The following is a 25,742-nucleotide window of genomic DNA, read 5'->3' on the forward strand; positions in this document are numbered from 1 at the left end:
TCTCCGGTTTTCTAAGCCATTACCTGGCTATTAAGTAGTTTGCTTCAGGCCAGTAGAGTTCTTGAGTTGAACTCCTGTTTTGCCTAGGATCCAGAGTTTCTCTGTTACTCTAATCTTCCTCCGTTCAAATGACAACTCAATATTAAGTTGTTTTTGTTGTTGTTGTTGTTGTTTTTGTTTTTGTTTTTAGAAGAGTTGCTGATTTTCTCCTGGGTAGTTAGAAGTGAGGCGAGAAGGGGAAAAAATGTTCTTAAAGGCTTTAATTGTGCAACAAAAAAGAATTGGCTTTAAATTTACCTCCTCACCTTTTCCCTTTGTCCTATTTAGGTTACTGAGAGTTTTGATGTGATAGATATTCCTTTACTCTTAAAAGTCAGTGATTGTTCAATAATGTTTCATTTTATTTTGGGGGACCCTGTTTATCTCTAGTAGCTGTTTTATAACACAGTTGTGCATCGCCATAAACCCGGTTTGGGGGCTGACAGCTGTTATCACTCTTATCCCCTCTGTGGGTTGTGGCATTTATGACCGCAGCGTGGAGCTCTGGTCAGCTTCTGTGGGATGTGTGAACCCCTGTGGAGGGATTTGGGCTGGTGATGATTATTACCTCATGGCTGCTGGGAGAAGCAGTCCATTGAAGTCCAAGTTGGTGGGAAGGATTGATAGTGCCCCTTCTCCCTCCACAGTCTCATGAACTCTTACATGGGCATGTGGAAAACCAACAGCTGGCAACCCCAAATGAGATTTTTAAGTACAAAGCTGGGTTTGTCAGCACTGTGGACATTTTGGTCTGGATAAGTCTTTGCCACGGGTGCTATCCTGTGCACTGTAGCATGTTTGTTTTTTTTTTTTTTTTCTTCGTCTTTTAAGTAAGTTTTTTAAATATTTATTTTTGAGAGAAAGCACGAGTAGGGGAGGGGCAGAGAAAGGGGGCAGCAGAGGAACTGAAGCGGGCTCTGCGCTGACATCAAAGAGCTTGATGTGGGGTTTGAACTCAGGGATCACGAGATCATGACCTGAGCTGAAGTTGGGTCTTTAACCAACTGAACCACCCAGGCGCCCCTGTAGCATGTTTTATAGCATCCCTGGCCTCTGTGCACTAGATGCCCCTCACTCCATTTGTGACAACCAAAAATGTTGCCAGACGTCGACAAACGTTCTTCGGTGCATAACCTTACCCCTTGCTTTCCTTAATCCCCCTACTGCTGATAATAGAGGTTGCTATGTAACTGTTAGAAAATGCAAATTTGAAAACAGAGCTTTGAATTAGAGCTGAATTTAATTCTGTTTTCATTTTGTTTTGTAGGATTTAAAAAATGTGAATAGGCACTGCTGTACATTATGTAACTCTTAAAAAAAAAAAGCTCTAGGGGCACCTGGCTGGCTCAGTGGGAAGAGCACATGACTCCTGATCTCGGGGTTGTTAAGTTTGAACCCCACATTAGGTATAGAAGTCACTTAAAGTCTTAAAGAAAAATAAAGACTGTATCTAAATTAGCTTCCTGATACCACCATTTGAGCTGTCACATGGAAAGTCGTAGTTGTGTTTTTAGGGGTTTTGTTGCAAATGTTGTGAATTTACATGTAGGGCAGTGACTGGCTGCACGTTGGGAATGCTTGAGAATCTTTGAAAAGAGGCAAACATGCAGTGAATGCCTAGTGTCCGTCCCAGGCAGTTTAACCAGAATCTTTGGAGGTAGGGGTCCTGTGACCTGAGGGATTTAAATATGCAACTGAATTACAGTTTTCTTTATTTATTTTTTGCATTTCCAAGAATCTTTTTTTAAAGCTAGCAGGAAAGGAAACTTATAAAACTCCTCAATTTGAGAAAATGAAAATAAACCATTTCTGTGTAATTTCTTTCAGTTTGCTATTCTAGGTATTTACGGGTTTATGAACCAAAACATGTAATTTCCAAAATACATTTAAAAAATGGGGGGTCACAATTGCCACTGCCCTGCTTCTTGGCCTCCCCCATCCCCCAATGTGGGATTACAGTATCCAATGCCATCCCCCCTCCCCTCCATGTTGTAAGTCACAGGGGAACTCCCCAGAGCACCTCTGGGGTAAAGCGAGGTGAGAGAGTGAGTGATCCTGGGGTCAGGGCACCCACTGGAAGTCAGAAGGCCTTGGTTTGACTTCTGTCTTCACCAAATAATAGGTCTGTTACTTGGCAAGTGGAGGATCTTCCTGAGACTCCATTCTTAATGGAATCCCCTCTTGGCCTTCATTAGATGGTGTAGGGCTGTTTCCACGTGAGATCATATATGTCCGTGTATCTTGCTAAGTTCTGAAAATGTGGCAATATTATCACTGCTCTTATGTCACTGGGAGGGGAGAAATATTCTGGATGACATGGCCAGAAAATTTTCTGTCTTAGAAGCTCTGAAAAAGGCTAGGAGCCTCCTAGTAAATAAATCCAGTCTGATGTTTCTTAGATTATTATCTGGGGGTAGAGAAGTGACTTAAAACATACCATTTGTTATCTTTTTAATGGACTGTATGTAGATTATCAGTTAATGAGATCTAGTCTGTATGCTGGTTATAATTCATATGTTCACAGATAGGTTCATCATTGTGATACCATTGCCTCTTCATTTGTTTGCTTTATACTTTTATAAATTTCTAGCACATACATATTGTTCATATTGTTGCCTTAAACTCATATCCAGTCTTCACTATAAAAGGCAGACAAGCCATCTGTGCCTATTTATGTAATTGTTGTTTTATGTATTAAAAAATCATCATATAGGAGTTTATCACATTTTATAGAGGCATCAAGTTTTATTGTGCTTTACTTAATTGCACTTTGCAGATACTGCATTTTTTTACAAATCGAAGGTTGGTTGTAGCCCTGCATCGAGCAAGTCTGTTGGTGCCATTTTTCCACAGCATTTGCTCACTTGCTGTCTCTGTTATGTTTTGGTAATTCTCACAATATTTCAAACATTTTCATTATTATGTTTGTTATGGTGATCTGTGGTCAGTGATTATGACTCACTGAGAGCTCAGATGATAGTTAGCATTCTTTAGCCATAAAGTATGATTTAATTAAGGTATGTACATCATTTTTTAAAGACATAATGCCATCGCTCACATAACAGACCACAGTGTAGTGCAAACATAACTTTTACAGGCACTGGGAAACCAAAAATTCATTTGGCTTGCTATATTGCAGTATTTTCTTGAGTTGTGGTGGTCTGAAACCAGACCCACAATATCTTTGAGGTATGCCTGTAATATATTTTTACTTTTTAATTTGAAGAGGAAATATTTTGAAGTTGCTTCTTTCTTTTTCTTTCTCAGAGCCACCAACCCGTCTTTTAAAGAAGTATTGTCACGAATTGAGTCCCATGAAGACTGTAGGAACTTACCCATGATCTCCTTCCTCATCCTCCCCATGCAGAGGGTAACTCGCCTGCCCCTGCTGATGGACGTAAGACATGACCTGGTGGCTCTCTCCTCTGTGGGGAGCTGTGCTGCTATAAATCTGATTAAGAAGATTATTGTGCTTTCACTGAAATCAATGTACTCTATATCCCTCTTATAAAATCCTCCAAGTAAAGTGAGAAGGTGCCCTTCAGTTGGAAAGTCTCACTTGTGTCTAATATCGTTGGAAATCATCTTCAATTTAGGCTTGTGTAGTAACTCTGAGGAATTCAGATTACATCACTCACTCATTTTTTGAAATGGGAAAATATATTGGCTTATTGAAGACAAGAGGCTTGGATTCCATTTCCAGCTGAGCCACTTGGCATGTGACCTTGGGCAAGTCACTTAACATTTTATTTGGGCCTCAGTTTCCTCAGCTTGATCACTAAGATCCCTTCCTTGTAGTGTTTCAAGGTGCTGAGGCACTTCGGCTTTACATGGGAATGAGACACACTCTTTGGCACTAGAAGGCACGAACTTGCCCCCATTTTGTAATGCACAAAGGAAAGTGACGAAAGTCAGCATCCTTCTTATTTTAGGGAACATTCATGAAGAAAACAAGGATTTGATTTTGAATGGTGGCAGGATGTGGCTGGGAGAAGGGAGTTGAGGTTGCCTGGTATGGGGCAGAGCAGAGAGGACAGCGAGGTGCCCGGCGTGGGGGGAGGACCCCCGCACACTGGCTGAGCTGGAACCACAGCAGCGGCAGCGATGACAGGAGAACCAGGTGGCCCTATTCAGCTCCCAACCAGCTAATGGACCAAGTAGTGTCTTTGTGATCCAATTGAAGTATTTTGCTGTAGTTTTACTTTAAAATTGGATCATAACATTCACGTCAGTTTTAACATACTTGATTTTTTGACAGGTCAAAACATAGGATACAAATACTGCCAAAAGTTATGCTTAAGGTTACAAAATTCCATATTCCATATTCTGTTACAAATTTGAAGAGATATTCTAAAAGCACTGGCATTTTGCAATGAGTAAAAGTGTGTGATTATAATCACTTTGTTGGCTGTGCTGCTTGGTTTGGGGAGGTTTTTGGTAGTTGTTCCAGAATTTTCTGACACCTTGCTGCTCTCCAGCTTCACCTCAGTTGACTACCTTCATAGCCTTCCCTTGTGATTTAGGAACTTCTCTCCTTGTAAATATCGGGAGACTTGCAGAATTTGAAAATGTAGCTCTCTAATTTTTTCTTTTTTTGAGAACAATATTTCAGTATTTACCATGTCTCAGGATAGAATACAGCCAGGTTATCAAAACCAAATTTCAGCTTAAAAAAAGGTTTATTTTTAGATGCCATCCACACTTGTTCCTGGACTTACCCGCTCTGCACCTTTTTCACGTTGCTGTTGGCTGCCGCTTCTCAGCCTCACAACACAAGCCAGCCTATTTTCCAAGCACTGGCCCTAATGCTCCTCACTAAAGCCTTACTCAGTGCCCTCCCGAGCAGATGTATCTTCTTCCCCACGAACACCCACAGCACTTCCAGAGAAGGGACTCTGACGTGTAAACTTGGCATCATAGAAGTCCTGTGGCTTTTGGAGTAAGACAGATCTGGGCACAGATTCTGGTCCCTTCCGCTTACAATGTGATCCCAGGCAAACTGCCTAACTTCATCTGAAGCGTAAGCATAATATGTACCTGCAGGGTTGACATGAAAACAAATGAAGAAGTAAATGTTAAGCTTGACAATAATAGACACTCTGTGTTTCTTATTTTTTTTTTTTTAATGCTTCTTTTTTGAGAGAGAGAGAAAGAGAGTGGGGGGGAGGGGCAGAGAGAGAGAGAGAGAGAGAGAGAGAGAGAGAGAGAGAGAGAGAGAGAATCTGAAGCAGGCTCCAGGCTCCGAGCTATCAGTACAGTGTCTGACACAGGGCTCGAACTCATGAGCTGTGAGATCATGACCTGAGCCAAAGTCGGATGCTCAATTGACTGAGCCACTCAGGTGCCCAACATTCCGTGTTTCTTGACTAAATTAATATATATAGTATATAGGCTTGTCCTGAGTTGTGTAAAAATTGTGAACTTTGCAAAGATACATTCAAGGAGCAGCTGTTGTACTTTCTTCCATAAGATTTTCTCAGAAGTAAAAAGTCATTTAAAAAGAGTTTATTTCATATGATTTCTCACACTTTCTTTTTTTTTTTTATTAAATTTTTTTTTAACGTTTATTTATTTTTGAGACAGAGAGAGACAGAGCATGAACAGGGGAGGGGCAGAGAGAGAGGGAGAAACAGAATCTGAAACAGGCTGCAGGCTCTGAGTGGTCAGCACAGAGCCCGATGTGGGGCTCGAACTCACGGACCGTGAGGTCATGACCTGAGCTGAAGTCGGACGCTTAACCGACCAAGCCACCCAGGCGCCCCTCTCACACTTCCATAAACATTTGAAACTTTGATCCATCTAAGTGAAATATTTCAAATTTTGCTGTTGTTTAAAAGGAGAAATGGGTGCTTTGTAAATGCAACATTTCTTGCAGTGTTACAAATTTTCAGGGTTCTTTTTCTTCTGAAAATGTCTTTTAGCCATATTTCTTTAGATTTTGTATATGCCATGATCTCTCGACCTTCTATATTTTCTCTGTTTAATTGAGAGAAAATTGACTGAATAGATTAGGACTCAGAATCTAACATACTATGTTGAAGGTAAATGCCATGATTGTCCAGTGGGCTCAAAACTTTTTGGGTCAGAGGCCCTTTTGAGATTATGAGTAAAGCTATAGTCATTCTCCCTAGAAAATTCAGTAGTCACAAAATTTTACATAAAATTAAGACACTTCAGGACTCAGGATGCCTGCTTTCAGGGCAGTGTTTGGTTACTGCTTCTGTACATTAGCGGGTCATGAAATTGATTTTTGAATCACAAGTAGTGTTTATTAAAAAAATGAAATAGCATGTGCGGTACATGATGTACACAGATCATAATGTCATTAAATTTTATTTCAAATAAAACCTTATTTCATCTTTGTGTATACCTGTACTGGTTGCTAATGTAAATGTATTTCTTACAGGGGGTCATGGTCAAAAAAAATTGAGAACCATTAACATAGACCCCCTGGCTCACTCTTTGCTTTTCACATAGTACGTATAACAATCCTGACACCTGACTTTGGATTTGTAAGCCTAGTGCTTACCCACATTCAAGGTACCAGTGGTTTGCCAGTTTTCAACTTACCTTCCACTTCTGTTTGGTGCTCTTGCCCTAATAGTTTCCTACACGTCAGAATCTGGCCACCTGGGCAGAATCTAAATGTACTTAAAGCATTGTCCCTTCCATTTTAGTTCATTAGGAGTGTTAGTTAAACTTGTTAATTGAGATGAACATTTTTAACAATTTAAATGGTTCCATTGGCTTTGCATGGATATGATCTCAAAAACTATGTAATTCGGTGTACCTTGAAATGACCCTCTTTAAAGTCAATCTCAGCATCACAAAAATTACGTGTCAATATATCAAGAGAAAATCCAGCAGCTTGTTTTTCTTGATCTTTTTATTCAATTGTATTATCTACAAACATACTTACCTAAATAATGATGATGATGGTAATAACTAAAGTGATTTTGTCTTTCACTGAGGGCCTACCGTATTCTAGGCACTCATAGAGAAAACTTTACATGTATTTTCATTTAATCCTGGCAACAGCTTTGTGACGAGGTTGGCATTCCCATTTTACAGGTAAGGAAACTGAGGCTTACAGAGACTAGGTAGGTGACTTGCCCAAAGTCAAATAGCTAGTAAGGGACAGAACTTGGATTTGAAACCAGGTTCATCTACCTCTGAAGTCTATTTTCATATTAAATAATTCCCTGGATTTACTTGGATCCTGTGCATCTAACGAGTATTTCCTAGTTTTGTAATTGGATTGTAATATCATCTTCATACGTGTCCATAATGTTGTGTTCAGCATTATTGAGTTTGCTGTGAGTAAAACGATGTGGCTGGACCTTGATTTTGTTTTTCTTTTACTTCATTGCAGACTATCTGTCAGAAAACACCTAAGGACTCTCCGAAGTATGAAGTCTGCAAAAGAGCCTTAAAGGAAGTGAGCAAGGTAACTGTGGAACAGCTAGTTCATCGCACAGTAAACCATTCAACACCTTGGAAGAGTATGTGTCTGGCTTTGGTGCCAAATACTGGTAGATTCTCAAAGCCATTTGCACGGAGTTCCTTAGGTAGCTAAAAGACAAAGTGAAGTTAGTATTTTGACTATTTCGGACAGTCTTGCTGTAAGGGCCAATAGATACCTCATTTTCTTTTGGTATCCGAATAGTTGTTTATTCATTCTCTCATTAAACAGCTATTTCCTGAGTATCAACTATGGTGCCAGGCATGAAGTCAGCCCCTGAAAATATGGTGATGGGTACATAAGACAGTTGTGGTTAATGCCATTGTGGACTGTGCTATGTAAAGGGGAAGGAGGACATTAAATAAGAATTATAATAAAGGATGGTGAGTGTCATGGTAGGGAAGAACATAGTGATGTTCAAGCTGAAATCTAAAGCAAGCTTAGCTTGCTGGGAGCCAGGGCTTGGAGGGAAAGAGAATGTCTCAGGTGTGTGTAGAGACCCAACAGCGAGAAAGTATTTGGAGGATTTGGAAGAGCTGGAATGTTCTTTATGTGGCTATAGAGTCCAATCTAGGAAAGAATACCAAGAAGCCATGTTAGGGACGTGTGGACCTTCTCTTCAGATGATACAGAAGCTATAAATTCATGTGTTGTGAAGGTGACAATGGGGATGGGACCAGTTGTGAGGCTTTTGTAGTTGAGTAGGCTAGAGGTGACAGTGGCCTTTATGGATATGACCGTAAGATGCAGAGAAGCAATATATAATAGAATGTTGAGGAAGTAGCACGGAGATTGATTGGGTGAGTGTATTGGGGATCAGAAGTCAAGGAGTATGGTCTCTGGCTTGAGCAGCTACATGGATGTTCCTATTTACCTTTACAATAGAAACATAGGGAGAAGCTGCTGACTTCCATTTTGGATAGGTTATAACAGAGGTTCTTACAGAATATCCAAGTTGGCTTGAATAGTGGAGACCTGGATTTGGGAGGCGTGGGCATAGCATGGGTTCTGAAGTTGGGAGAGTGGATGACATTTCCTAGGAAGAATGTGTACAGTAAGAAGAATAGTGAGTCTGAGGCACAACCATGAGGAACTCCACCATTCGTCACAGAGGCCACTTAAAAACCAAACCGTACCAAAGAAGGAGGAAAATCGTAATGGCCTGGCAAACGGCAGATGATTTGGTGGAAGGAGGGTCAGCGCTGTCGAGTACCCCTAGAGGATACAGTGCGTAATGAGTGAGGCAGGGGCAGGTGGGGAGGCCGGATTGCAGTGTGTTAGGAATGAGTGGGAGGCATGGATTTGCAGCCGGCTGGCAAGCGTAGCAGGCTGTTGCAACACGGTGGCTGCCAGTGAGCTGTAGCTGAAAGAAAAGTGTGGGAAGTCTCTGTTTGTTTACAGATTAAAAAAATCTGTGGGTACCTTTTAAAGGCTAATAGGAATGTCTAGCTGAGAGAAAGCTGTAGAAGATGTAGGAGTCAGTGAGGATACTGTATGAGCTAGGCAGAGGGGGCAGAGATCATGATAGCATCAGAAGCTTCCTGAACCCTTGGAGCTACCACATCACCTTAGAGTCTGGTACACTTTTGCACCACTTTACTGTGAGGTACACTTGACGGTTTCTTTTAATCAGGTTTAAGTTGACTGCCTTTTACATATCCTCATCCTTGAGGATGTACCTACAAAATTATGGGCTTTGTGAGCTAATTTATTTTTCTAACATCCATTTTTTTCTTTGTCTTTATCTTTCTCCTTCTCTTTCTCCCTCCCCGCCTCCCTCCCCGCCTCCCTCCCCTCCCCCTCCCCACCTCCCTCTTTCTTTCTCCGCCTCCCCCTTCCCCTCCCTGCCTCCCCCTTTCTTTCTCCGCCTCCCTCTTTCTTTCTCCCTCTCCTTCTCCCTCCCCCTTCGCCCCCTGTTTATTTTTGAGAGACAGAGACAGAGACAGAGACAGAGCATGAGCAGGGGAAGGGCAGAGAGAGAGGGAGACAGAATGGGAAGCAGGCTTCAGGCTCGGAGCTGTCAACACAGAGCCCGATGCAGGGCTCAAACTCACGAACCCTGAGATCATGACCTGAGCTGAAGTTGGACGCTCAACCGACTGAGCCACCGACATCCATTTTTTTATTTAAAAGTAAGATTATCTGTGCCTTAGTCCATTCAGGCTGCAGTAACAAAATACCACAGACTGGGTGGCTTTTAAACAACAGGCATTTGTTATTTCTAACAGTTCTGGAGGTTTGAAGAGTCCAAGATCAAGGTGCCAGCATGGTTGGGTGAGGGTCCTCTCTGGTGGCAGATTTCTCCTTGTAGCCTTATATGGTCAAAGGGACTATGGGGGCAGTAGGGCTTCTTTTTTAAGAACACTAATACCATTCATGAAGGCTCTACCCTCATGACTTTTTTTTTTTTTTTTTTTTTAATTTTGAGAGAGAGAGAGAGAGAGAGAGAGAGCAAGCAAGAGAGGGACAGAGAGAGAGAGAGGGAAACAGAGGATCCAAAGCAGGCTTTGAGCTGCCATTGCAGAGTCTAATGCTGGGCTCGAACTCACGAACCATGAGATTGTGACCTGAGTCGAAGTTGGACACTGAACCGACTGAGCCACCCAGGCGCCCCCTCTACCCTCATGACATTTAAAGCACCTCCCAGAGGCCCCACTGCCCCATACCATCAACTTTGGGGGTCAGGGGTTCACCATATGAGCTTGGAGGGGTATAGAAATTTAAACCAGAGCAATCTGCCAACCACTTAAATTCATCTCTTGCCCTATCATTGGTCTGCACAACCCACTTTGGGAAACACCGAGTGAAGAAACTTAGCCTGACATGGGTTACCTAAGGTCCTCCTGCCCATGGGCCTCTCCTCTGGACCACATATCCCGTGCTGCCTCCTTGGAGGCAGTAGGGGAGACGGTCTTTAGGGTGGAGCTACTAGAGAAGTTCTAACCTTGGATTTGAAGGACATTTTGTCAGATTTTATTTGGTTGTTACTGAGACGTTAAAAAAGAATTCACACAAAAGAGGTAAGAGGAAGGTAGTAGTAGTTGTTGAATTAGGAATGATACTTAGTGTCTCCAAGAATTTCACATCTCAGTCACAGTAAGCCACAACATTCCTTCAGGCATCTCTTGTTCACTGGATTTGACACTGGTACTGGTAGCAAAGGCTGGCAAAAATGTAAGGGATCAGTGAATTGCCTTAATCTGATACTATTAGCATACAAAAGGCACTCTGTGAAGAAATGCTGTCTTCGTGACTTGTTTTCTCTGCATTTCTTTTTCTCTCTTGAGCACAGGTTATGAACATCAGCATTGTTTCCCTAGTCTCCTAGTATTGTGTGGTAACTAAAACCACTAATATAGTCAGCTCAGGAATTAATCTTCTTTTGCATTTGTGTAGGTTACTGATGAGGAGTTACAGATTCTGGGAAAACAGTATCAGTATTTTCAACAAAAAGATTGTACATATAGAGCATTTATTGTTCAAAATTAAAATGCAGGGTGCCTGGGTGGCTTAGTTGGTTAAGCACCTGACTTCAGCTCAGGTCATGATCTCACGGTTTGTGAATTAGAGGCCCATGTCGATCTCTGTGCGGACAGCTCGGAGCCTGGAGCCTGCTTTGGACTCTGTTTACCTCTCTCTCTGCCATTCCTCTGCTCTCTCTCTCTCTCTCTCCCAAACATTAACAAATTTCTTAAAATTTAAAATGCAGAATTTCACTTGTTTGCTTTATCCAAAAAAGAAAGAAATTGGGAGTTCCCAGTATTTATTTTAGAGAGTGAAATTTGGTATATCAAGGTCCAAGTTTTTAGAGCCAGGCTCTGTGGAAGGCCCCTGGACACGTGTCTCTGGATAGTTACTCGTTCTTAGAAAACATGAGTAATATCTTCTCTGGTAATTAAACTGCTAATGTAATGAAGTTTTTTTGCTTTTTTGTTCTTTGTTTTTTTGGGTTTTTTTCTTTTTTGTTTTTTGTATAGTGTGAATAATGTCATTGAGATTCCTCATACGTGTTGCTGGAATGAGAGTTACAGCTTACCGAATTTGGGGCCTTGGAAAATCTTTTTTTTTTTTTTATTTTTTTATTTTTTTTATTTTTATTTTTTTTTAATTTTTTTTTTCAACGTTTATTTATTTTTGGGACAGAGAGAGACAGAGCATGAACGGGGGAGGGACAGAGAGAGAGGGACAGAGAGAGAGGGAGACACAGAATCGGAAACAGGCTCCAGGCTCTGAGCCATCAGCCCAGAGCCTGACGCGGGGCTCGAACTCACAGACCACGAGATCGTGACCTGGCTGAAGTCGGACGCTTAACCGACTGCGCCACCCAGGCGCCCCTGGGCCTTGGAAAATCTTATTGGCCTAGTTGAACAACTCAAAAGCAAGAAAGATGTTTCTCCTAAATAACAATTTGTTTACTTCTGACTTTCTGTTCACATGCTGGGGTGGAGCTAGGGGGAGGGCAATTTCCAGGGAATCTGAAGTTCAGCTGGTACACAATGATGTCTGGTGTTGAAGGAGTGGTGGTCGAGAGAGAGTTTCTTAGGCCCGTGAAGTCTTTGCTGCCGTTCTCTTCCATTTACTCTCCCATGGAAAAGATTAACTGCTTTCACTCTTACCTCACAAAAATGTTACCTCTGTTTGGAAATACTATTAAATTATAAGCTGTTCTCCTAGTGGCAAAATAGCCAAGTCTCTTCACTCTTCTCTGTAACTACTGCTTCAGCCATTTGCAGCAAGGTAGATGTATCTATCTGTTGACAGGGAAAGATCCCTAAGCTATATTGTTACGTGAGGAACATTAAGTTGCAGAACAGTACAAATGGTGTGATAACATCTAAATAATACAATGTGTTGACGCACATATGTATGTTACTGGTATGTAGAAACAGTTCCAGAATCATACACATCAAGCTTTGTGTGGAAGGGAGGGATTCATAAGTTTTCTGTTACGCCTTTTAGGTACTGCTCTGTAAGAATGCGTTTCTGGTTTACAGAGGTATATTTTTTAAATAAACTAGGATATTTAGAAAATTTAAGAGACCTAAAAATATATCAGTACTTTTGTCGAAGGTGATGACTGTTGTCATTCTATTATACATCCTCCCAGTTGGATGTTTGTTCTAATACTGGTGCATGGTATAAACGTACACTGAAAAATGCATTTGTGTGGTACCTGTTTGACTTACTGTTCTACAAAGTACTGCCTAGAACGTTGTCTTGCATCAGTGATTGTGCTCATCTGATTATTTCTAAAGATAAATTTCTAGAACTGGGTTTACTGGAAAAAATGTAGGTATTTTTTAAAGGCCCCCAAGGGCCTTCATAAAAGGTTGTCCCCATGTTCATGGCCACCATGATATGTAAATGTTGGCCTTACTGCACACTTCTCAGCATCAGATATCCTTTTAATCTTTGTAAGTTTGAACGACTGAAAATATTTTATTTTAAATTTTTATTTCCTTATTAGAGTGTTTGAGCTTTTTTTAAAAAAAATAAATTTGTCCTAAAGAAATTAGTGAGTTAAATTTAATAAAGCTTTAACAGCTGCTGAAGGAAGTCATGGCTTTAATATGCTGAGCTTGATTTTAATCAAAAACACCAGAGCACACATATCTGAATTAGTGCTCGTCCTTTTGAAATAGCCGTTAAAATGGGCTCTACTGATGAGACTGTTGGTTAAGACAGTTTGGGAACCTTTTTGTTTTTAATATGCCTTCGAAAACATTGTTTTCTGACATGGTGGCTGACTCTTATCTTTTGCTGAGGGAGTCGATATTTGAAAGTTTAAGAAATAAGATGATAACCCAAACTTAATAATGCCATTTTCCCCTATTTTATTTTATTTTATTTTATTTTATTTTTTATAAAGTAGACTTTATAATTTTTTTTAATGTTTATTTTTTGAGAAAGAGAGTGTGAGCAGGGAAGGGGCAGAGAGAGAGAGGGAGACACAGAATCCAAAGCAGGCTCCAGGCTCCGAGCTGTCAGCACAGAGCCCGTAGTGGGGCTTGAACCCAAAAACTGTGAGATCATGACCTGAGCTGAAGTCGTACATACTCTCAACTGACAGAGCCACCCAGGCGCCCCACCCCTCTCATTTTAAAACAGGATTGCTATAAAGAAGCTGTTCCCGGGGGGCCTGGGTGGCGCAGTCGGTTAAGCGTCCGACTTCAGCCAGGTCACGATCTCGCGGTCCGTGAGTTCGAGCCGCGCGTCAGGCTCTGGGCTGATGGCTCAGAGCCTGGAGCCTGTTTCCGATTCTGTGTCTCCCTCTCTCTCTGCCCCTCCCCCGTTCATGCTCTGTCTCTCTCTGTCCCAAAAATAAATAAACGTTGAAAAAAAAATTTTTTTAAAGAAGCTGTTCCCTCCTCCCACCCACCTTATTTTTAAGTGATTTATAAACTGTCTCTGAAGGCAGCTTGTTCAGGCAGAAACATTTGCTGAATGTTCCTTGTGTTTTTAGGTGCTGGGTTGTGGGCACTGGGTTTACAAATAATGGAGATTTCACAATCTCTGCTTTTCATTCTTTTTGGAGAGGAAATGCCCCAGATAAGTCTTGAAAGACAGGTAGGGGGGTATAAATCTAGTAGATAGGAGTTGGTTGGACAGAGCGGGATGAAGGGTATTCAGGCAGAGGGAAAGGGAAGCACATGCAAAAGTGCAAGGGCAGGATGGAACGTGGGGCTTGGTCCAGAAATTTTGCAGGGCTGAGGCCCAAGATAGGAATGGGAACAGGCTTGCAGTCAATAAGCAGTTGCCAGATCATGATTTTACTAAGACCTAATTCTGAAAACCAAGGGGAGCTTTCTAAGGCTTTTAAGCCAAGGCATTTCATGATCAGATTTGAACTTAAAAAGATTGACAGCATTATCTGGAGGATGTGTAAGAGTAGGGTAGCAGCAAGGGATGGCAGAGAATTGGTAGGGAAGAGGGAGTTTGAGCCTGAGTTCCGGGTACAATACAAAGGGAGGGTCATGGACCGTGGAACAGCAGCATTAAGGAGGCTTTATGACTGCTTGGATATGGAGCACAAAGAAGAGGGCCGTGTCTGAGAGCTGTGAGGGCTAGGTTTTTCAGCTGCAGGGAGTGAGTGTTGGAGGTGATGTTCAGGTTTTGTTATTCTCATTCTGAGTTTGAGATGCCTGTGAGTCATCCAAGAAGAGATGTCTTCTAGGTGGAGGTAGAGCCTAGGGGACAGACCGAGTTTGGGAACGTAGATTTGGGAACTGTGAACATACTCCACGAGAGAAATTATAATAATGTCTGGAGCCATGGATGCCTAGTTAGATTTCACTCTGACATGTCTTAATCCTTTCAGGATAGTGCAGTTTCAGATTCCTAGCCGTGATCAGGTATAGCCATCATTCCCTGCATCAGTGAACTCTTTAGGTTCAGACTTAAAGATAAACTGTAACTGAAGATTGGGGTACCCTCCAAATCTAGAAATGCATTAGGCAATCATAAATTGTTTAAGCGTCCATCAGTAGGGGTTGAATAAATACGTTGTGAAAAGCATATGATCACAGCATAAATTGCATCATATCACGTTCCTGCTGCAAGCCTGCTGGTAAGACTTTCTCTTTGCACTTGGAATACAATCCAGATGCCTTAAGACCTTGTGTGCTTTGACCCTGGCCTCTAGTTCCATCTTGTGCCATCTTCATGTGTCAGGATCTTATACTTTCTTGGGCACACCAGCACTTTGCCATCGTATACCCTTTGCTCATGGTGTTCACTCTGCCTAGACCAATGCTATGATGAGGTCTGGAAGGGTCTCAAGCACGGGAGTTTCTGTCTTCATGGAGTCTTCATACCCTCCCAGTATGTAGATGTGTTCTTGTTCACCAACCTGGAGCTCTCTGAACTTCATAGTCAATCACCAGCCCTCTCCCCTCCCCAGAAGCCTGGTGGGGGAGGGTGTGGTAGGGCTGAAAGTTACAACCCTCTCTGTAATCACTTGGTTGGCTCTGCTGGCAGCTGGCCCCTATCCTTAGGGCCTTTCTGAAAGCTACTTCATTAACATAAACTCAGATGTGGTTGAAAGGGGCTTCTTATGAATAAGAAGACACCCATTTCACCATCATCGCTCTGGAGCTTTTGGGAACTGGGAACAAAAGTAAATATTATAACTAAAAATGCCCCTATGGCTCTTGTAAATAGAAATTATAAGGACTGTAGGGACTGTGTGCTGGGAACTATGAACCAAGACCAAATAAATTTTATTATAAGTCACAGGCCCTTATCAGAGGACTTTGAATGCATTCAGTTTGTAGATAATTCAGTAGTTCTAATTACACTGAAGTTCCTATCCTTGAAGAAATCACTGACCAGTAGTTTCCACCGAAGGTTTCTCTCTTTTAGCATCCTGTGCTCTGGTCCTATGCTTTACAGGTAACAGTCTGCTTAAACTTTGCCTTTGAAGTTGGTAGTCTGCCCCAGCCATTTGGACTGCGCATCTTCCCTGGGGCTGCGTGAGGTTTCCCTGGTTTCCCTGGCAAAGGAGAGGAGAGGAGGGGCAGAGGAAAGGAGCTGAAGGGTCCGAGACCAGACTGTGGGAGAGCCCTCAGAGGGCTCCTCCCAGACTTTTCAGGAGTTTTTTTTCCCCCTCTGTCCTCACATCTTAATCCACCACCTCTAACGGGGTACAATGTCTTAACTGTGTAAAACTGTGAGTTCTTTAACTGTCAGAAATGAGTCTCTGGAGCTTCCAAAGTGCAAATTATTTCCTGTGAGAGATCTGCATTTGAAATTAAGGTTTCTCTCCTTGACCTCTTAACCCTCCTTATTATTCTGTGTTCCCAGTTGGTTCGACTGTGCAATGAAGGAGCTCGGAAGATGGAAAGGACTGAAATGATGTACACCATTAATTCCCAGTTGGAATTTAAAATTAAGGTATTCTCGTGTTTCTTCATAAACAGATTTATTGCTGCTCTTGCCTATGTCTTATGTAAATAGAGAGAGGTAGTTGAGGGCAACAGAGTAGATAGGAATTTGCTTTTCAAAGAAGGGCCATAAATTGATTGGAGAGGGACTGGACTGACCGAGGGAGATAGATGCAGACGGACCAGGCAGCTCTCTTGCTTATGGTCACCAGATAAAGTTGCCTTTCTCCAGGCCACAGGTTACATGTTATCTAACTAGCACATTCCCTCCCACTTCCCTCCCCCCAGGAAGATGCCAAATTTAGGGGAAAAAGGTAGTTAAGAAAAATAGAATTTTGGAATGGAAAGGTGATTTCTTTAGTATTCTCAAAGTGTCCTGCAAAACAGTGGTACCCCGTGAATTGGATCACGTGTTCTCCTAAATCAGATAAGGGCACTCCTCTTCCAGTTTGCCAAACAAAGGTTGTTAGTGGAAAGTTCTTTTCAAATTTGTTTTTCTTCCATAGTTCTTTTTTGAATATGCGCTCCCTATTACTGCTTGTCTGACACCACTTAGGAGTGGATGACAGGATGAGTGAAAAAGAAAATGACCATTAATGGCAAATAGAGGTCCCAGTCCTTTGTTGGCTCACAACTGAGTTCTTAGTGGATGTGAATGCTCACGATTGTGATTCTGTTTTATTTTGTAACTTGTAAACTTAATGAAGCAACTTAAAATGACAGGTCATATTTTTTCATAGTAAAAGTGCTCCTAAATTGTGCAGTAGAAATACAGTGATCATCATTTCATAGCCTTATGCAGAGAGCAGATTCTCTGCTATTATAGAGACACTGGTACAGTGTAACTGTATGCTTTTATTTGTATAAAAAAGGAAAATAAAGCCCGGAGAATACTTCATTGTTAACAGGGTCACTGGACTAATGGTGGTAGGATCAGGACTAGGGTCCATATATCCTGACTTGCAGATCAGTGTAAACTCTTTCACTAGAACATCGTGACTATAACTATTTAGATGTTGGAACATGACCCATAATTCTTAGAGCAGAAGGTGATAGGTACTTGCTAAAAACTCACACACACACACACACGCGCACACACACACACACACACTCAATTATAATATCTTCTACAGAAATTTACGGTAATTTCAAAACCCATCTTTCCCCCATCCCTCAAAACCGAACTTTTTTTTCTCTGTAATTTGTTTTAAGTATTTTAGAAAATAAGTCTAGACATCAAAAGTTTTATCTCTTCTTTTTTTAAAGTTTATGTATTTTGAGAGAGACCGAGCAAGTGGGGGAGTGACAGAGAGAGGTGGGGGATGGGGGTAGAAAGAATCACTTGCAGACTCCACACTGGAGCCCTGTGTGGGGCTCGAACTCACAAACCCTGAGAACATGACCTGAGCAGAAACCAAGAGCTGAACGCTTAACTGACTGAGCCACCCAGGTGCTACCTCCTCACCACCCCCTGCTCTGCCCATTTTTTTACAGATTATAAATCCCTAACCAGTTTGATTTTTAAAGATGATAAATTCTTTACCTAACAATTTTTTTTTCTTCACTGAAAATCACTTGGCTTAAGATATCTTTTTTTATTAAAAAACATTTTTTTAAAAATTTATTTATTTTTGAGAGAGAGAGGGAGAGAGAGCATGCGAGAGAGTGCACGAGCAGGGGAGGGGCAGAGAGATGGAGACACAGAATCCAAAGCAGGCTCCAGGCTTGCTGTTAGCACAGAGCCTGATGTGGGACTCAAACCCATGAACCGAGAGATCATGACCTGAGCTGAAGTCAGACGCTTAACTGACTGAGCCATCCAGGTGCCCCAATTGGCTTAAGATATCTTTAAGGTCTATTTCTCTAGAACCCAAAATTAATTTGTTATTGAAAAATGCTTACCCTAAGCGTCCTTAAAAACACATGATTAACATCAATTAAGTTCATGAATTTTGGGTTGTTTTCTTTTGATTCAATGCTTAAAATTATTTGCGAGCCTAAAGGAAGATAATCTTTGTGTTGATTTTATAATGAGGTGCTTAATTCAGGTCACTTAGAAATACTCTTAAAATCTTAGGATCTTATTTCTGTAACACTTTATGGACAACAATGGACATTTTTATTCCGTTCATTTTATATTTTTTATGAAAAAAATTTTTTTAATGTTTGTTTATTTTTGAGAGAGAGAGAGTAAGGAGCAAAGAGAGAGGGAGACACAGAATCCGAAGCAGGCTCCAGGCTCTGAGCTGTCAGCACAGAGCCTGATACAGGGCTCAAACCCACAAACCACAAAATCATGACCTGAGCTGAAGTTGGCCGCTTTAACCAATAGCCACCCAGGCACCCCTCAGTTCATTTTAAAGATGCGAAGATAGATATTGGAAGTTCAGTGATTTGTCCAAGCACATACATTGTTTCATCAAATTTTGTGAGCACTTTGTGGAAGGCAGCATGAAAACCAAAACATGATCCCTGCCCTCAAGGATCTAACAGTCTAATAGGAGACTACAGAATTACAGAGGAGTCAGCAAAGTCTACAGCTGTCACAGTAGATGAAGACAGTTGAGGGCACCCGGCTTTTTTTTTTTTTTTACTATTATTTATTTTTATTGTTCTTAGAAGTTAGTGATTCATCACTTACATACAACACCCAGTACTCATCGCAATAAGTGCCTTCCTTAATGTGCATCACCCATTTAGCCTGTCCCTCTGCCTACCTCCTGTGCAGCAACTCTCAGTTTGTTCTCTATAGTTAAGAGTCTGTTTTTACTGTTTGACCCTCCCCATCTCTTTCTCTCTCTTTCTCTCACTTTTTTTTTTTTTTTTTTTTTTGTGAGAACACTCTCATGGGAAGGGGGTGGTCATCCCTACCTGTGAGGAATAGAGGGGTGGGGAGCACAACCTTGTAGCAGTCAGGTGAGGCTTCATCCCAGAGTTATGTTTGAGCTGAATCTTGAAAGGCGAGTTAGGAAGAGGCTTCTGGAAGTTGAAAGCAGGAGCAAATGCACAGGGCATGGCTTCAGCTGCTGTAGTCCAGCAACTGTATGTGTCCAGTGTGGGTAGGCATGAGGTGCAGGGGGAGTAAGGCAGAACCAGAGCAGTAAAAAGCAGCTCATGTGGCGCCTTGTGTGCCAAGAGGAGCAGCTGAGCAAGGTCATTTGGGAGCCAGTGAAAAGTTCTAGGCAGGGAAGTGACACTTTAGCGACATGGGGAAGTCCTTTTGAACTTATTCCAAATCCAGAAGTCATTGTTTTTTAATGTTTATTTTTTTTTGTTTTTGAGGGGGGGGGAGGGGCAGAGAGACAGAGGGAGACAGAGAATCCCAAGCAGGCTCCACACTGTCAGCACAGAGTCTGATGCAAGGCTCTAACTCGCAAACTGTGACCTGAGCCAAAATCAAGAGTCGGACACTTAACTGGCTCAGCCACCCTGGTGCCCCCCAAATCCAGAAGTTATTAAAAAAAAATTGATGAGTTCATTTATATGAAAAAATGTAAAGATTTATCTATAGAAGGCAAAAATAAAAGACATAAAAAAGTGAAAAGAGAAATAGCAAACTGGAAAGATATTTGCAGCTCACATATTAGATAGTAGGTTAATATTTTCAACATATAAACTCAAAGTGATAAGAAAAAGATAAGGAAGACAGGGCATCTGGGTGGCTTAGTCCATTAAGCATCCAACTTCAACTCAGGTCATGATCTCACGGTTCATGGGTTCAAGCCCTGCGTCAGGCTCTGTGCTGACAGCTCAGAGCCTGGAGCCTGCTTCAGATTCTGTGTCTCCCTCTCTGCCGCTTCCCTGCTCGCTCGCTCTCTCTCTCTCTCTCTCTCTCTCTCTCAAAAATAAATAAACATTAAAAAGAAAAAGATACGGATGAAAACGCATTAGAAAATTCCAAATTAGAATTTGGACAGCTGTATGAGCTTGGACATTGCTTTATGTCTCACTTTTCTGAACCTTACAATGGGACTGATAATGGTACTTGCCCTTGGAGTTCTTGTGAGGATAAAATTAATTTACTAGATGTAAAGGACTTGGAACAGATGTGTTTCATAGGAGGCAAGCAGTAAATATCATTCAGATTCATGGTTGGAATAGTTTCATAGGCCTGGTGGGCATGTTACAGTGCTGGAGAGTGAATAGGATGTGAGACTGTTTAGACAGATTTGGCTTTTCATCTAACAACCTTGGTGAGAGGAAGGGAAATAAGGGTTATAGGGGAAAAAGTCGGTCACCAAACTGAGATCAGAGACCAGTTTGTGCCTCAAATCCAGTGTTTTTTTCCACTAGACCACAGCTTTCTCTAGAAGTTGCCTCCACAGAGTTGAGGAGGATTACTTTTTGGCTTGTCATGGGAAGTTTGGCCTTATAAATAAATACATGGGGAAGTAGAGGATTGTCGCGCTACACCATAAGCTGTAAGTTAAGAGTAATTGAGTGGGGTGGTGTTGTATTGGTGGGTGGATGGATTTGCTGGTCATTGTTTGGGGGCCTTGCTAATAAGTAGAAGTCTAGGATATAGCAGACAAAATGCAGAACCCTAAGGTGTTAAAAAGATCACAAGAGACTCTTAAATATAGAGAACAAACTAAGGGTTTCTGGAGGGGAGGTGGATGGGGCAATGGGCTAAATGGGCGAGGGGCATTAAGGAAGGTACTTGTTGGGATGAGCACTGGAGGTTATATGTACGTGATGAATCACTAAATTCTACTCCTGAAACCAATACTACACTATATGTTGACTAACTTGGTTTTAAATAAAATTTAAAAATGTATATATATTATTAAAAAAAAGTCTTTGTGCTATGAAAGACGGTTTGCGGTTTTTCAAAAAGTTAAACATAGGGTTGCTATATGACCTAGCAATTCCATTCCTAGGTATATACTCAAAATAATTGAAGACATTTGCTCAAACGAAAACTTGTACACGAATGTTCATGGCAGCATTATTCATAATAGCCAAAAAAGGGGAAACAACCCAAATGTCTATCAACAAAATAGGTGAATTGATAAATAAAATGTATATTCATACAATTAGTGTTTAACCATAAAGTACTGAAGTCTGATACATGCTACCACATGGATGAACCTCAGACTTGAAAGTCTTGTACTATATAATTCTGTTGATGTTAAGTATTCAGAACAGGCCAAGGTATAGCGTTAGAAGGTAGATTAATGACTGCCAGGGCATGAGCCGAGGATGGGAAGGCAGAATGGAGAGTGACTACTTTTATTGCATGTGGGGTTTCATTGTTTTAAATCTTTGTTTATTTTTGAGAGAGAGAGAGAGAGAGAGAGAGAGAGAGCGCGCGCGCGCAAGCAGGGGAGAGGCAGAGAGAGAGGGAGACACAAAATGTGAAGTAGGCTCCAGGATCTGAGCTGTCAGCACAGAGCCTGACACAGGACTTGAACTCACAGGTGAGATTATGACCTGAGCTGAAGTCTGATGCTCAACCGACTGAGCCACCCAGGTGCCCTGGGGTTTCTTTTTAGGGTAATGAAAATGTCCTGGAATTAAGTAGTGATGATCATTGCACTGCATTGTGAATGTACTAAAAATCACTGAATTATATATACACTTTAAGATGGTTAAATGATGAATTTTATCTCAACTAAAAAACACTTTAGTCTTCAGTGGTTCTTCTTTGTCTTACTGGCCCATAAAATCAGTTAAATTTTATGCTGAGACTAGTTTTCTAGGAAAAAAAGAATGGAAACTCTTTTCTCCATAGGAATTATTTCAGTACTTTTAAGGATATATTTTTATTCATGGATTTCTTTTCCAATGTTGGTTCTAGTCAGAGTTTCTTAACTAGAGGAATTCATTTATTCTGACTTGGGATTGTTTGGATTCTTTTCTTTGGATCATTTCAATAGTTCCTTTAAAAAAAAAAAAACAACACAAAACTGTCTGAGGGGCACCTGGGTGGCTCAGTCTGTTAAGCATCTGACTTAGGCTCAGGTCATGATCTCGCGGTTCATGAGTTCATGCCCCACCTCGGGCTCTGTACTGACAGCTCAGAGTCTGAGGCCTGCTTTGGATTCCATGTCTCCCTCTCTCTGCCCCTCCCCTGCTCACATTCTCTGTCTCTCTGTCTCTCTGTCTCTCTCAAAAATAAATAAACATTAAAAAAATTTAAAAATATGAGTTTAATCTTCTAACAATAAATTTTGAAACAAAAAACATTTATAACATTAGATTTTTATTTTCCAAAAAAGCATTGACCTCTCGAAAGCCACTGTGGATTTTAGATCTTTATTAGAAATTTATTTTTGCCTAGTGGAATATGAGGAATCCATAAAAATCTATTTTAAAAACAATGCAGTTTAAAAAAACTTTCTTCTCCCATCTCCTACACCAAGAACAGTTGTAGGGTGGCATGTATACTGGAATTTAACCGCAACACTGTCCTTGGTTTATCCTGTCGAGTTACACGAAATACAATGATAGCCCTGGGCTCCCAGTAATTGCAGCCCTTCCCAGGACCAAACCCGACATGCGATCCCTTGTGGTGACCTCTTGGGTGTGCTGGTGGGGTCCTCCGGAGTTATCTAAGCATCTCTCTGTCTATCTTTGGTCTTTAAAGTCTCAGCCATCTCAGTCGGATAATCGTTTGATTTGAAATTTGGGGGCTGGAAACTCCATGAGTTTCCCTTAATAGCCAGCTTTGAAAGTTTGAGGTCAGCCATAATCTTTCATCTTCCTTTTAAACCTTCAGGAAAATAGTATGTAACTGATGAGCAACCTCCTTATAAAAGTCCCTTTATAAAAGTAAAAAAAAAAAAAAAAAGAAATCCTTTCTTAGCTCTTATTTCCTCTCTAGTATCTTCCTCTAGCTATTTTTATTCACTGTTCTCTGAAAAGGATGACATTTGGTTGGACCATACTACTATACTACAGTTATGTTTTGTGTGTCCAAGAACTCTTGATTATTCTATGGATACAGTTTTTTTTTTTTTTAATCAGATTTTTGGCAGTAAGCATTTATGGTAACTTTAAAAAGAAAAAAAAAAAAAGCACCCAAGGATAAGGATTGTTCTTTGGCTTTGAGTTTTCCAGTTGGAAACTAGGTGCTGGGTAAAGAAAAAGCAGTATGTAGTTCCTTGGATAGAGCCTTTTCTATGAGATTAAGATGGATTATTTTGGAAAAGCATTGTTTTCACAGTCAGAAAGTGGCATGATGCCTTCAGAGATGAATTTCCATGAGGAAAACTGCTATAAACTTAAGAACCGGTGTTCTCCAAAATATGGCTTAGTAGGTAATCAGTAGACAAAACATAGTTTGTGGGGAGTTTTTCTTTCTGAATAAAGTCTTTTTAAAAAAATTTTTTTAATGTTTATTTTTAAGAGAAAGACCAAGTACGAGTCGGGGAGGGGCAGAGAGAGAGGGAGACACAGAATCCAAAGAGGCTCCAGGCTTAGCTGTCAGCACAGAACCTGATGTGGGGCTTGAAATCACAGACCACGAGATCATGATCTGAGCCAAAGTCAGACGCCTAACCAACTGAGCCACCCAGGCACCCCTTGAACAAAGTCTTTTTATTTATTTTTTTTATTTACAACAATTTGTTATTAATTTTTATTTTTGAGAGAGAGAGAGAGAAAGAATATAAGTGGGGGAACGGTAGAGAGAGAGAGGGAGACACAGTACCCAAAGCAGGTTCTAGGCTCTGAGCTATCAGCACAGAGCCTGACTTGAGGCTCAGACTCACAGACCATCATGACCTGAGCTGAAGTCAGATGCCTAACCGACTGAGCCACCCGGGCACCCCTTGAATAAAGTCTTTTTATTTGTTATTATTTTTTTATTTAAAACAATTTTTTTAATTTTTATTTATTTTGGAGAGAGAGAGAGAGAGAGATAGAACATGAGCAGGGGAAGGGTAGAGAGAGGGAGACAGAGAATCCGAAGCAGGCTCTGAGCTGTCAGTGCAGATCCTGATGTGGGGCTTGAACCCATAAACTGCGAAATCCCGACCAGAGTCGAAGCTGGATGCTCAACCAGCCGAGCCACCCAGGCACCCCTGAATAAAGTCTTTTTAGTTTATAGAATGAATGCAGATCTTTTTCGTTTGTTAACTACAATAATCGTATATTCAGATTCTGATTTGTGGTGTTTAAAGTAACTACAGTTGATACTGATGGATTTCATTTTGCAGCTTTTCAGTTTTAAGGGACTCCTTGTCAGTCTTCCTTTTCAGGTGAGAGTTAATGGAAGGGTAATAATATTTGGCTGACTCAATAAAATTTTCTCATTGAGTTTTAGTTATCATATAGGCAAGTTAATAGATTTTTCATATTGTAAAATAATTGTTCTCTTTTTATTTACTCTTGAAGAATGTACTGTACTTCTTTAATTATATTTCACTATTATATACTTACAAGTAATGATGTATCCCATGATATGTATCATTTGTTTCGATGTGAGTTTTTATTTTCCCTTCCACAGTCTTAAAAGGACTTTAATTTGGCTTCATACACTGAGTTTTTCTCGTTCTGCAGCCTTTTCCTCTAGTCTCCTCTTCCCGGTGGTTGGTGAAAAGAGGTGAATTGACAGCCTACGTGGAAGACACGGTGCTCTTCTCAAGAAGGACATCTAAACAGCAAGTCTACTTCTTCCTCTTTAACGACGTACTCATTATCACCAAGAAGAAGAGGTAAACCCTTTTGTGAGGTTGCTGGCTGTACATCCAGCGTTAAGGCTCTGTAATTCAAATGCCTTTTAGGGGTGATTATCCTTTAAAAGCTTGTGAGGTTAGACGCATAATTTCTACATGTGGAACCATGAAGGAAACCATGTTTCATTGTCTTCAAATTACATCCACAGTTAAGAATCAAATCATTGTCAACATCATCATCCCAGCCAACCTCTGTTGAGCTTTTATAGTGTGCAAGCCACTGTTCTGAGCATTTGACACATTTGTGTCGCTGGATTCTCACCAAGTCCCTGGGGAGGTAGCACTCTTATTATTCCCCATCAGCTTTTTTCAAACTTCGTCTGCCATAAAACTGTTGTATAAAACAAACAGATCAAAGTAGCTCCAGTTCAGAACAAGCTGGGATGCAACTCTAGTGTTTGTAACTTAATTTAAAATCCACTGCTCTTAATGTTTGCTGGTCTAGAAAGTCTCCCTGTGACTGGGAAAATGACAACAATACACCAGTACTTCCTTCTGAAGGGACTAAAGTAAATCATTTGGCAGAATGTTCCTTCTTACTTTGGACTTTTGGTTGTATATTCATGTTCCGTTGTAGGAAGACATCCGGGAGGAATACTGTACAAACTTTTTTTTTTTTTTACACTATTTGTTGTAACTATCCCTACTCAAAACACACACACACACACACACACACAC

At 41.0% G+C, this 25,742-nt stretch overlaps 1 protein-coding gene across 2 annotated transcripts in view; it reads left to right on the plus strand.

The window, feature by feature from the left end:
• The window catches only part of ARHGEF26 (Rho guanine nucleotide exchange factor 26), a 129,975-nt gene that overhangs the window by 71,324 nt on the left and 32,909 nt on the right, over positions 1-25,742 (plus strand). For both annotated transcript variants that reach the window (XM_040480538.1, XM_040480537.1), the window contains 4 exons: positions 3,307-3,436; positions 7,412-7,486; positions 16,304-16,393; positions 24,889-25,043. In XM_040480538.1, coding sequence (XP_040336472.1) covers positions 3,307-3,436; positions 7,412-7,486; positions 16,304-16,393; positions 24,889-25,043 — 450 coding nt within the window. The remainder of the gene's footprint in view (positions 1-3,306; positions 3,437-7,411; positions 7,487-16,303; positions 16,394-24,888; positions 25,044-25,742) is intronic.

Source organism: Herpailurus yagouaroundi, unplaced genomic scaffold, assembly GCF_014898765.1.
Source record: "Herpailurus yagouaroundi ecotype Mexico unplaced genomic scaffold, PumYag 159, whole genome shotgun sequence".
Classification (NCBI taxonomy): Eukaryota; Metazoa; Chordata; class Mammalia; order Carnivora; family Felidae; genus Herpailurus; species Herpailurus yagouaroundi.